We start from the raw sequence: 13,775 nt of genomic DNA on the forward strand, positions 1-13,775 counted from the left end.
AAAATCTTACTTCATACAGATAAAATCAAACACGTGGTGACGTGGCAGAGTTCCTTCAGTGCGCAAAATCGTTAGCTGCGTATTTCGATGCTCCAAATCGTTACTAGGGCACTTCGGTACTCCAAATCGTTACTAGGGTACTCCGGTACAACAAACCGTTACTAGGGTACTTCGGTACAGCAAACCATTACTAGGGTACTCCGGTATTTCGTTACTTTGGTACTCTGTACTTGTACTTTTCAAAGTAATGGTTACTTGAGTAACGGGTATTTTGTACCGGGTACTTGTCTGTACCCGTTACTCTCGTACTGGGTACAAGAAAGTACCAAAGTTGCCCATCACTACTTGCCAGCCATGCTTACATCAGGCCTTTCAGGTTTGTTCTAATCAGCAGATCTCTCTCTAGGCAAGCAGCAGCGGTGACAACATCCAGTCCTTTGTTTTGAATCATGCTGATTATGTTCTTACTTCTCATTTTAACAACCTATGCCGCTTGACATAAAATCTACCTGCTATTTACTAAACCTCTAGACTGAGCGATTATCTGACAAAATAAGACATAAAAAAATCAACACAAAGCTAACTGTTAGTAAAATGTAAATAAAATGTCACTTATCTTCTTTCAAATGTGTCCAATTATTATGAGTGTAAAATATTTAATACTACTTGATAAACTTCATAATGTTTGTTTTATTTTCAAACAAAACAATAATTATGTTAATTAATTCATGTTTAATAATAATACATCCTATTTGTGGATCTGTTTTATTTTTAGTGATTACAAAAGTGAAGTTCAGACATAGATAATAATTTTAATTGAATTTATTCGGCTCCCATTTCCTTATAGGTTCTTAATTTTTTTCATTAATGGTCCTTAAAAGTACTTAATTTCCGTGTGCAGAAATGTGTATGAACCCTGTGAAAATTTAATTTAATCTTTTTTCGATTTTTGATCCCAAATGAACTAGGATAACGAAACATTTTTTCGAAACATATTAATCAACTTTTATGAAACTTTATTTTCCCCTGATGAGTTCTGAATTGGAGTTTCAGTAAAAGGAGATTAATTTTTACATTTTTATAATTTTGTGTATTTTTCCTTTTTTTCTTTTTATTTTTTGAGTTTGTTCTACTAAGGAATTTTTATTTTAATTTTTATATGTTTAGATATTGTGTTAAATCTCTTATACACAGTTGCAAATATTAGTATTGTTGAGGAATTGCCTTGCTTTGAGTCCAATCTAATTTTAACTTTAGATGCTTTAATGCTTTAAGTTTATTTTACTTCAATCCTGTAACTAGTGCAGGACAGGTTTAAAAATTTTGTTTTTAATTTTTAGCCTATTTTTATGTTATGTATCTATCTATCTATCTATCTATCTATCTATCTATCTATCTATCTATCTATCTATATATATATATATATATATATATATATAAGCCAATTTAAACTGGCATATATATATATGCCAAAATATATATATATATAAAATATATATCAATATATATATATATATATATATATATATATATATATGACATTTCTGTAAAGGATATTCGAAACCATAAGCAATAATTGTAAAAATAACATTTATTACTAAACATAATTGTAAAAATAAGATTTATTACTTGGTAAAAACAATTCAGAACTAAATTTTATATCTTATTGTTCTTATTGCCAGAATGCAATATTTAAAGAATGTGGTAAGAAGAATAGTGTATGTACATTAGTGTATTAGTTTCGTTTTTTATCCTTCGAAAAAAAGTTTGTTTAGATTTTTGAGATGATGTACTTTTTTTTTTTTTTTTTTTTAAGGTGGAACATTCTGCTTGCGTATAATGTTGCTGTGATTTTACTTAGTTGTGTTCTACAAGTAAGTTCATTGAGATTTTGCTGCCTTAATTTCTGTTTTCTGTATTTTATCTTATTGTCCTTAATTTCAATTTTTAATTTATCATTACTAAATAGTCCCACACAATTGTATCTATTAAAACCCAATGTTATGAAAATAGGGTTTTCTTATTGTTTCTTACAACTGTTTAATAATCCCTACTAAAATTTTTCCGTAGCATCTATTTGCATAAAAATATGGAAAAAAAAAAAAAAAAAAAGAATTCTCATTTGTTAGTTTCTTTATGTATTGGTGAAAGAATAAAATAATAAATGATGAGCTGACAGCTTCAGATAATACCTTAAAGCCTTTATTTAATAGTGAAAAAACTTAATTATTCAAGACTCATCTGTACATTTATTTCACTAGATCATTTGCACACGAGGCTTGTAACAAATGTATCCTTCAAGAGACGATACTTTATTTTGCTTAGAGGCAAAATCCATGAGTGGAAAATAGTAAGAACTTTAGAGAGATTTTTCTTAAAGGTGTTCAATTGAAATAAGGTAAAATAAAAAATTTATAACTTAAAAGCAAAACCTTAAATATGTAGTGCATATCAGGCACAGTAAGTAAACATGGTTAAAGTAGCAATATTATTTTATGCTGAATTTGCAATGTAAACTTGTTGTTGCAATGCAACAAGTTAGTTTTCAGTATTAGTTTTGTATTAGTAAGCCCGTGATTCTCTAACAATTTGAATAAGCAAACATATGAAACTTGCTATAGTGTGAATGAGAATGGGAAAATTAAAAAATAGAGAATAAATATAACTTAATATAATATTTAATTTAACTTGATATTAATCAAAATGCTGATGTCACTGCTAATGTTGAAAATAATAACTAAAGCAATATTAAATAATAACTATTACTACTCGCCACTGAGCAGGCTCCCGACCAGGGTACCATACCACATAGGATTTTCACTTACTCATCGGAGTTGAACTACTTCCAGCCAAAACTCAGCCCAGGGCTAAGATGAGAATACAAACAGCATTATTGTGTTTTTAAAGAAAAAAAATAGTAATAGCATGGGCAAATAAGGCTTTTGAAGAAGGTACAGGTTTCAGCGAAGAGACATTTACTGAGTTGTTCTACTATTAAACAGAGTAATTCCATAAATAATACCAATAGGGAAGTAACATGAGCATACAAGGCTGTTGAAGAGAGTACATGTTTTCAATGTAGAATACATGAGGTGGAGGCACACTATTGTAGACAATGATATGCATCTAGATAAAACTGCAGTTAAATGTAAATATAATAATGTTAATACTCATTTACAAAGCATATGTTCAAAACATTTAAAGCCTACATTTCGCTTCAAAGTGTTCAACTACAGTTTAAGGCATATATTACAATTGTTTTATCCTACAACTATCCATCCAAATCATCCATTGCTATAAAATGCTGGGTTGCAAAAAGGATATGAGCTATGATGTGCAGTGCAAAAGTTAGCTATCTTAATGTACAGATAAATGTAATAAAAATGCACACTATTGTAGACAATATAAAAGCACAATTCAATTTCCAATATACCTCTGGGTTACACAAAATGCATAATAAAGTTAAGAATGAAATGTTACCAATAGTGAAATAGCATGAGCATACAAGGCTCTTGAAGAGAGTATATGTTTTCAATATCTAGACATCATTATGGTGTTGTTTTATAATAAATCTATATGTATATTATAGTTTTATGAAAGGTGAAGGCACACTAATGTAGACAACAACAATAATAATGATAAACTAGACAATAATGCAATTAAATGTGAATATAATGATAACATTCATTTATAAGGGATATGTTCAAATCATTTAAAGACTACATATCACTTCAAAGTGTATGTTTACATTTTTAGGCATATATTACAATCATTAATCCTTACAGTTATATATTTAAAATTGCTGTACAGAATGGGTATAATTGCTGTACATAATATGTTTACTACAACTACAAAAAATTACAAAACAATTAAAGATTACAAAAAATGCTGGGCTGCAAAATGAATAAAAGCTTAAAGTGCAATGGAGTGGCGAGCTATCTTACAATTGGACAGATGTGAAGCTAATGCTGCTACTGCATAACAGTCATATGGGCCCTGTTGTGCAGTAGCTCATGATATGTTCATTGCTAACCTATTTTCTAAAATGCTAGCTGTCCATACTGGCCAGTACTCATGAGAAGGCTTGCTCAAGAAAAGAGAAATGCAGAGTGGTCTGGATCACCTTCATCACCGCACTCACAGTTATTAGAATTAGTGAGCTTAAAGCGATGCAAATATGATGGAAAGGGCCCTTATCCAGTGAGGAACTGCATGAGACACAAGGAGTTACTCCTTATTTCTACTCTGACTTTTCTGAAGTGCCGATACAGCCTTGCTCTAATTTTTTCTAAATCCCAAAGCACTTGCCATTTAGACAGTAGTTGTTTCCACATCGTCGTTCTCTTCAAGAAAGAAATAGGAAGTGCCATTGTCTGCTTCTTACTTGACAGATTATTAGCTGCCTCTTTTGCTAACATATCAGCATGTTCATTGCCCTGGATTCCTCTGTGGACGTGCACCCAGGACAAGATGGGTCTTGGACCCAGGTGTCTTTTCAGCAGCATTCTCTGTATATTCTGAATTAAAGGATTTCTACTGTGAGTTCCTGTTATTGCTGCAAGGCTTGAAACTGAATCACTATTTATGATGGTGCTATATTTAGATTGTTGGAGAGCGTAGCGAATGGCTGCTTGCAAAGCAGTCAATTTTGCCTGGAACACATAGAATTTTGTGCTCCTAGATGTTTTTTCCAACTATGAGTTTTACTTTACCATTACACAATATCTGCTTTCCGTACTGAGTTCTGTTTTCGAACCATCCATGTACATGGTCATATCATACGCTTCATGCAGTATAGTTTGAGGGATCAGTCTTTCGAAGTCAAAGCTCGTCGGATGCCACCAATCAATTGTAATGAGTTTTTCGCAGTCTTTGTAAATTTTATCCCAAAGCATAGACAATGTGTTCATCCGAATGAAGCATGTTACAGCTGTGTGCCTTTCAACTATCAGGTCTATTGGTGGTATACCGTCTAAGACCTGTAATCCTGCAGTCGATATTCTATAAGCTCTACAAATCAATAAGAGCTATTGTCACTGCATAGATAGGAGACTGCACTTCATTTGTTTCGTTAGGTTTGTGTCCCATACAGATGAGCCACATAGTACAACTTTAAATAATAACTAAAGGAAGCAATAACTAAATTATGCATTTCATGCATTAAAGCTCATTCAGCTTATAATATCTTAAAACTAACATGAAAATAGCTTCTGGAATGTAAATTATAAAATTAAATCATCATAGATCAACTAGATCATATAGCCATATAGTACATACAGACAAGCCATATAGTACAACTTTAAATAATGACTTGAGGAAGCAATAACTAAACTAGGCAGTTCACGCCTTAAAGTTGATTCATCTTATAATATCTTAAAACTAACATGAAAGTATCTTGTGGAATGTAAATTATAAAACTAGATCATAATAATAAGATTTATAACATCCTATTGATTGTAATATTGGAATCTTAAAGTTAAAAATTTCAAATGTATAAAAATAATATCTTACCTGTATTTAAAAATAAAAGTCTTAAAACTTAATATTCGTTTTAAATTACTTTACACATTGTTGCCATCCTCAGCTTCAAAACAAAGATAAATTAAACATTTTAATATTTTCCCTTGTTTTCAGATACTGAGTTAGTATTTTTATGTTTTAGCATTTCATGTAAACTTTTTGAATAAACAAGCCAGAAGAGAAAAAAAAAAAAATCTGAAAATTTTGAATACTTTTTGCAACTGCAAACAGTAACAATTTTTATGTGTGAAATATCCAGAGCAAATCTAGATACCTTAATTTTATATCCCAAATATAAATAGTGAAGCAAATATTAAAAAAAAAATATTACAAGCTTTATACTCTGTAAACTCTACATTTATATTCTGTAACATTACATTTATACTGTGTAAACATAAACATTAATTAGCTAAGTGTATCTATGCAGTGCACATTTTTTTTTCTGCCTTTTTTAATATGAAATTCTGGTCAAGCTTGTCTATAGAAGATTACATGCTTAATGAAAATTAAAAAAAAAAAAAAAAAGTTTAACCAAAAGATGAAAATATACTTTTAGACAGGGAGTGAAGGAAGTAATTATACGTTTGAGAAATAAAAAGGAAGTATAGCGAAAAACATTGAAGAAAATACAATTGAATATGGTTGAAAAAATTTTCAAGTAATCCATATTTGAGGAAAATTAATTAAAAATATAATTTTTCAAATATGTTAGAAACTTACATTCAGAACAAATTTATCTGAAAATTAATTAAAACAACATAAAAATAATACAGACAGGAAAATAATTTTAAAAAAAGGGAAAAAATTGAAATGATTTTCTCAAAGTTTTCCATATAAATTTCATGGAATTTAAGCAAATAAATAATAATTCTTAAATCATTAACATGTCAAAATGATTTAAGAAAAATGTACAATTAAAGCATGTTTTCAAAATAGTAATATTAATATAGCTTCCAACTTTGAAATATATAAACTCTGGGAGATTCTCCAGTATTTGCTTAAAATTTACTATTAAAATAATCTCCCTGTACACATAAAGATTTTTTACATTTTTGCCTTTAAAACGAGACAAGAAATTTAGCATTTATTTCATCTTTATCATATAAATTAATTTAATCGCATAATTTTTTGTCAATTAACTAAAGACTTAAAGCATTTAATATTTATATAAGGTTTAATAAACTTATTTCATTTTTTATTCATGTAATTATTTAGTTATGTAGTAATTAAGATACTGTGGACTCTCACATGGATGTTTAGACAATATTTAAAGAATATTTTTGAGTATTTTTATCACAAATATGTATTGTCTCTGATAATTTGCATTAATAGCTTATTGAACATAATGATGTATTTTAATATTTCAGTTGATTGGATGTACATATTTTGAAATACTTCGAGAAAAGCAGTGTTGGCTTGTGCAACTTCTTGGCATTGCTTGTCAACGTAAACTGAAAGGTGGAGCTGATCCTAGTGCGTAAATATGATTTTTGCCTTTTTTCTTTTTAAGTGAATTTTTGATGAATCTGAATATCTTGATTAGTTTCATTTTCGTATTTCTTCCTGTGTAAAGATTTCCTATTTCTATTGAATAGATGATGAAATTTGTCAGTTTGAGTCAGATCCTGGACTGATCTATGATATCATCTGTTTTGCCTTCCTTCTACTTCAAAGGCGTTTGTTTTCTAGTTATTACTTTCAACATGTTGTAAATGAAGTTAAAGCTCAGCAAGTTTTGTCATCAAGGTTAGAAATTATTTTTACTTAATTTTAAATAGGATGCCTTTTTATTCTTATTTTAATTTTAAAAAAAAAAAAAAAAACTTCATCTGTTTTTTATCTGTTTAAAACATTCTAAAAATGAATCTAAATCTAGAGTAATTTTTATGTGAAATTTTTATAATTTTCATTATTCATTTGTGATTAATTATTTTATCATAATTTACACAATAAGTATTAATTTCTTAATGCTATCATTTTGAGTTATAACCTGTCATAGACGAATATAGGTGTGATTGTAGTAGATTGAGTTTTCAGCATAGTATATGCATACTTGAATGGAAATATATGACATTTCAAATATTTCATACATTTTAAATGGATATATTATGCCTACTTGATGTTTATATTACCACTGAATCAATATAAGAAAATTTGATGCCTTTTAAAATGTATTTTCTCTCATTTTACCTTTCTGATACATATTATAAGGCAACCTTTCTTGTAAAAATATATTTCATTTTTGGAGGTTTTTTTTAATGAAAAAAATTAGAAGGTTGGTTTTAGTTTGGTTAATTACAGCAAAGCCTCGAAAGCTATCTGCCTTTATGGAGAATTTTCTAAGAATTAGGAGGAGGGACTTGGTAGACCTTATACAACAGCTTATGTGTTGATCTACAAGAAGGATAATTAAATGATGTAAACATCATTTATTGAAATAAAACTAAATATGTATTTCTTCTTTTATACTAGAAATTAAGAAATAATGTTAAGCATTTCATATGTTTAAATGTTAGGCTATGCATCTTGAAAGCAGATTAAGAAAAATAATTATCTTATACAAAGCGATATGGTATTCCGTCATTCGGAAAATTTTGCAGTTTGTCAAATTGAAGCACATTTTCTTCTAATAATATTATTGCTGCTGATAAGAAGTGACCTTAACTGAAGCGAAAGTTTAAATACAGTCTTTTTTGCTCACATTGCATAATTCTAGCATGCATTGTGGCATGATTTTTCTTTTAATGCAACATTACGAATTGACAACTCAAAAGTTCATTTTTGTCATATGTTCTTTTATTTTAAAAAGGAAAAAATTGCTAGTCAAACTTTTAATAAAAGTTGATTTCTGCTCTCACTATCAAAATAATTTGTCACTGAGCATTCACATTATGCAGATGAGGAACTATCAACCAGATAATATATTCTAGAATATACAGTTCATCATTATTTGTGAAGAAGATTGAATATATAAACTGTTATGATGATGGTTACCCTATACTTTAACAAAGCAGAGTATGCTTGCTCAGGTTTCTGCATGTTATTCTTTTCTGAAAAGGAAAACAAGAAGCTTCTTTACTGCAATGGTTTTCACTGGAGATGAGAAGAAGATACTATATAACAATGTTACAAGAAACAAAAATCACAGAGTAAGCCAAAAGAACCTTCTGTAGTAAAATTGAGAGAAAGGCTGCATCCCCCCAAAATAATGCTTTTATGTGTGATAGGACTACAAAGAAATTGTACACTACAAATTATTGCTACCAAATCAAACAATAAAATTTTGAAAAATATTGTTCTCATATGGCAGTTTTAAAAGCAAAAATTGAAGGAAAGTGATCAGAATAGGTAATTGTTGAGGTAATTTCTTCCATTATGACAATGCTTGGCCCCACATTCTATGAATGTCAGACAAAAATTTATTGAGTATTGCTGGTATACTTTGATATTCACTAGACTTGCCTCTCCATATTTTGATTCCTTCAGAAGTGATTTCAGAATTTTGTGAATAGTCTGATGTTAACTTCTTTGAAGGCTATTAAATAGTTACTCAGTAAGTTCTTTACAAATAAACCTAAGGATTTTTTTAAAGCAACCATTTTCCAGCTGCTGGAGAAAAGGCAAAAGGTCATATCAAAATGGTACTTATGTGATTCAGTTTAATTTTTCTAATATTTCTGTACTGCTTCATTTGTATTTATTATAAAAAAAAACTGCAGAACTTTTGAGATGACACAATACTTTTTATTTGTGCTAAATCTGTTTTTTTATTTTTAGTATCATATTATGATTCTTATGCATGAAGTTTGGTGCTAATTTGAACTGAGTTTTAAATTTTATAACATATTCATATATTGAATCATAATTTTATAGAGGTGCTGAATTAATACATGAAATTCAGATGAAAGAAGTTCAGGAGCAGCAAGCAAATGAAAAAGAAATTATGGAACGTATTAAAAAGAAAATGGACCGCATTCGTGCTTATCAACAAAAAATTCGGGGTGGTGAAAACATGGAACCGGAAACTCATTTTCAAGGTATAATGGAAAAAATATTTGTTTTAATGGATCTAAAGCAAAACTTTTTTAAATATCATGTATAATTGTTATCATTGAATACTGATATAAATATTTGACATAAAATATTTTTACTTTTATTTTTCGAAAATTTTACCCACCTGAAAAATGTTTGTGGCTTATGTGCGCATTCCGTATCATAAGGAATTTGAATTATACTTGCTTTCATTCTCTCTCCCTTTTGATGCACACCCATATATATAGATATGTATTTATGTGTGTATGTCAGTGCAAGGAAGTTTTAGTTTTAAATTATATTAGTAAAAATTTCTTATAAAAGTTGCTATCTGCAGAAAGCTTTAGAATATAATTTAATAGTGATATAAGAACATAATAATTAATTTTCATCAATAATTAAGATTTAAACAAAAAAATGCTTTTAAATAAAATCTTGATTTTTGTTAAATTTGTTAGTCTTATCATGTGCATGTATTAGGTAGTAAATGAGTTGTGATTTACGTAAACTTCTCTATTATTAGTATTTTGAATTTATGACAGTGTGTTTTGTAACAAGTTGTTTTATAATTTAATAGTGATATAAGAACATAATAATTCATTTTCAACAGTAATTAAGATTTAACCAAAAATACTTATTTTTTAAAAAATAATATCTTGATTTTTGTTAAATTAGTCTTATCATGTCCATATATTAGGTAGTAAATGAGTTGTGATTTACATAAATTTCTATATTATTAATATTTGAATTTGTAATAGTGGGTTTTTATTGTCTTTTATTCCATATGCTACATAATATAAGAAATGCCAAATTAATTTTTTTTCATCCAGTTGTCTATTTAACGAAACATTTCACTTAACTTCTTTTAAAAAATATCTCTTTTATTCAGCACTGGAAATTTCAACATAATGGTGGGGGGAAAAGCTGTTTTTGAAAGGATTTTTCTTTAGAAATGTTGGATGGAAATAACTGGATATGACTTGGTGTTTATAAAATATTCTTTGTTTATTTTCCACATTTATAGTAATTTTTAGATTTCTATTTGCTCACTTATGAGTGGAAAAGCAGTTTGAAATATTCTATTTCTAATATTTCTGGCACTTGAAAAGTACATCTCCCTCCTAAAACTAGTAATCTGATGTCATAAAAATGCAGTAAAAAAAGTTTTCACTTTTATTGCAATATGGATATATTCTCGTATGAAATCAGGCCTTAAACTTTTTTCAGTTATAAACCTTAAGCTTCTAAATTATGTTTGAATTAGCACTAGACAGATATTCCTGTGAAATAGTGAAAATTCTTTTACTTAGATTGTTTCATGTAAATATTTTCTCTAAATATCATTAATTTTTATAATCATGCTAAATAATACTCCTTTTTATGGAGTTTATGATTAAAAGATTCTTGTTATACAAATTTAATAAACTTTTGAAATCTTCATAAAAACTGTCTGGAACATGTTAACTTCTGTGAATACATTCATAAAGCCTGTCTAATTAATATTAACTTTGAAATATGAAATGTGCATTTTTCTCAAAGTAATCCTATCTGGGAATTTTAATATGATAGTTTTTAGACTACTATAATATTTTTTTAGGGTTCCAAATAATGATAGACTTTTATTTTCTTGTTTAGCAGCATAATTCTTTGTAGAATGCAATTTTTTGTAAGTAGTATCACCGTATAAAATATATTTCTTATATTATTTCAAATTTCATTCCTTGCAACAATGGTGCAAGAGAATTATTTAAATTTAATTTAATTTTACTATATTTTTGTGAAACAATTTTGTTTGTACTTAGCAGCTTTTAGCACTAATTACCTTGTGTGATTTCATTTTTTTTTTTTAAATGTAACTACATTTAGTTCTAATAGTTTGGTTTCCTTTTAAATAATTTTAGACTTAGTTCTATTTTTTAAAAAACTTGGTTTAAAATTTCAACTTATAGTATTTTTTAATAACAATGGTTCATTTAAAATTTTCAAATTTTAGTGAATTAAATTGGCAATACCATTTAGATTCCCAGTTTGTTAATATTTTCCTGTCCCAAAAATTTATGTATGCTCTTAGAATTTAAATGATATTGTAAATTAGTTCGCATCAATTATTATTATTTTTTGCAATTAGAATTTCTTAATTCAATTTTATATTAGCTTTATATGAATAGAGAATATTTGTTAAATTCAAATTTTATATGTATGTATATATATATATATAAAATATAATTCATTGTTTCAAAACTGATAGTTTTTGGGGGGAGAGTCTAAAAATGGTTTTTAATATCTTTAATTAAACATTTTTTCTAATAATTAAAATTTGTATATTTTTCTTAATCTTTTCTGAGAAAGATGAAGAAAATATTAATAAAATTAAAAACTATATTTCTTAATATTTTCTTGTGCAAATAAAACAAGAAACAACATTATGTTGCTGAAGAAGGTGGAAAACTCTTTTAAGAGCCATACAGTTACTATTCACTAGATAATTGATTAGTAAAATAGCTGCTGTGTTCTACATCTGTAAAACTTAATTACTGAAAGCAACATTTGATATAATTTAAATCTTTTTGTTCTGAAAGCAACTGAGTTTGACTAACAAATATATGAATTCCATTTTCTTTTAAAAATGGGGCATAGTTCTCATGGAAAGATGAGCTTGTTCTGCCAAATTACCATTATGGAATATATTACTATACTACTTAGAAAAGAGTTAGAATACAAACATTACAAAATTTTGAAATAACATAATAATCAAAATAAACTGATCTCTGATATGAAGTGAAAGTTGCATTACTGTTATTATTAAATATTCAGCTTCAGTTATTCTAATTAAGATAAGCAATATTTTATTTTAAAGACTTTTTGAAAGCAACATTGAGAGCAGTTTTGTATTTGAATTGAATTTATATTTTTTGGAGGGGATATTATGTATATAAAAGTTTTGAAAAAAGTGCTCTTATTTTGTTTTTGTATCTAAATTAAGTTTGTTGGGTGGATAATTTTATATAGCTAAGGTAGAAAATTTTGACTTGAAGAATTTTTCATTTGCATGGTAAAATTTCAGTGCTTGATATTTTAAGGTTTGAATATTATTAACTTGTATCAGATATTCCAGTTTTATTTAATATATTAGAATAATGCTGAGAGTTGAGTAAGTCACTTTGAACATTAATATTTTTATCTAGGACCAAGTAACATTAAAGTCATCACATTTCCAGAGGCAATTGCTCTAAATGAATATTTTGAAATGTTGAATTTACGCTTGCACTGCAGAGGTATTTCGTTTGGCATGCGGTTTATATGTGATTGCTAATAATATGGCTCCATATTGGTTTTCTTTAACCTCCAAAGAAAGGTGCATGCACTGTTTAACATAAGTCATCATCCCTGATTGTTTGTGTGTTCTTTTGAAACACGTAAAAATATTTATCATATCTTATCTTTTTCCTTCAAGTCATCTTACTATATGACCTAAATGGGATTTTCTTTTCTGCAATTTCTTCTGGGGCATATAAATCACAAACTGTTGCTGTTGTGTTTTCTAACTACATATTCATCTTCTGTCTCTCATTTTTCATCATCATTCTCTGCTTTCATGAAAGCTGTGTATATAAATAATAAGAATTAACTATCTTTAATGCTACAGTTACTCAAAGTCCATCCGAATTATGATGGCTTTCTTTGCATTATTTCTGTACACAATATTCATTACATGGCCCACCAACAGCCGAGCAGTAAAGTCCCTGAACACTGGTAGTTCAGTCCGAGGTTGGAGTCCCGTGAGCAGACTGGCTGCATGGATGTTTTCATGGTTTTCCCCATGTGTAACCAATTCGTACGAGCCAGTTTCCGTAGAAAGTCCTCTATGAAGGCATCCCTCCTTTCCGTGTAGTGCCTTAGGGCGGAACACATAATAATAAATTTTTAAAAAAACTGTTACATTTGCTTCATAATGTTTTTAATGGCCTTTTTTCTTAAATTTGTAATCGAAAATCCTTTTATTATCAACCATAATCGTATTATTATATCAGCAGGATTTTTTAATTACATGACGTTGATTTTTGTTAGGCATGTATTTGCCGATGATACCATCCAGTCATGTGTTTTACATGTTGACATACTTCGCCAATAAATTAAGATATTACATTTTCAATTATGTCATATATTTACATCAGAATAAAAAAATATAAAAATTATATCTTTTCCTTATTAAGAAGATTTTA

At 28.1% G+C, this 13,775-nt stretch overlaps 1 protein-coding gene across 11 annotated transcripts in view; it reads left to right on the forward strand.

Moving 5' to 3' along the window:
- Piezo (piezo type mechanosensitive ion channel component) overlaps window positions 1-13,775 on the forward strand; it is a 260,388-nt gene that overhangs the window by 178,357 nt on the left and 68,256 nt on the right. For 10 of the 11 annotated variants that reach the window (XM_085806866.1, XM_085806871.1, XM_085806868.1 and 7 more), the window contains 5 exons: window positions 1,817-1,874; window positions 6,888-6,993; window positions 7,116-7,266; window positions 9,394-9,557; window positions 12,738-12,827. In XM_085806866.1, coding sequence (XP_085662992.1) covers window positions 1,817-1,874; window positions 6,888-6,993; window positions 7,116-7,266; window positions 9,394-9,557; window positions 12,738-12,827 — 569 coding nt within the window. The remainder of the gene's footprint in view (window positions 1-1,816; window positions 1,875-6,887; window positions 6,994-7,115; window positions 7,267-9,393; window positions 9,558-12,737; window positions 12,828-13,775) is intronic. The other variant, XM_085806876.1, reaches the window with a different exon arrangement.

The sequence above is a fragment of the Stegodyphus dumicola genome, chromosome 12 (genome assembly GCF_044657685.1).
Source record: "Stegodyphus dumicola isolate Sdum_Otavi_A_Nest chromosome 12, ASM4465768v1".
NCBI lineage: Eukaryota > Metazoa > Arthropoda > Arachnida > Araneae > Eresidae > Stegodyphus > Stegodyphus dumicola.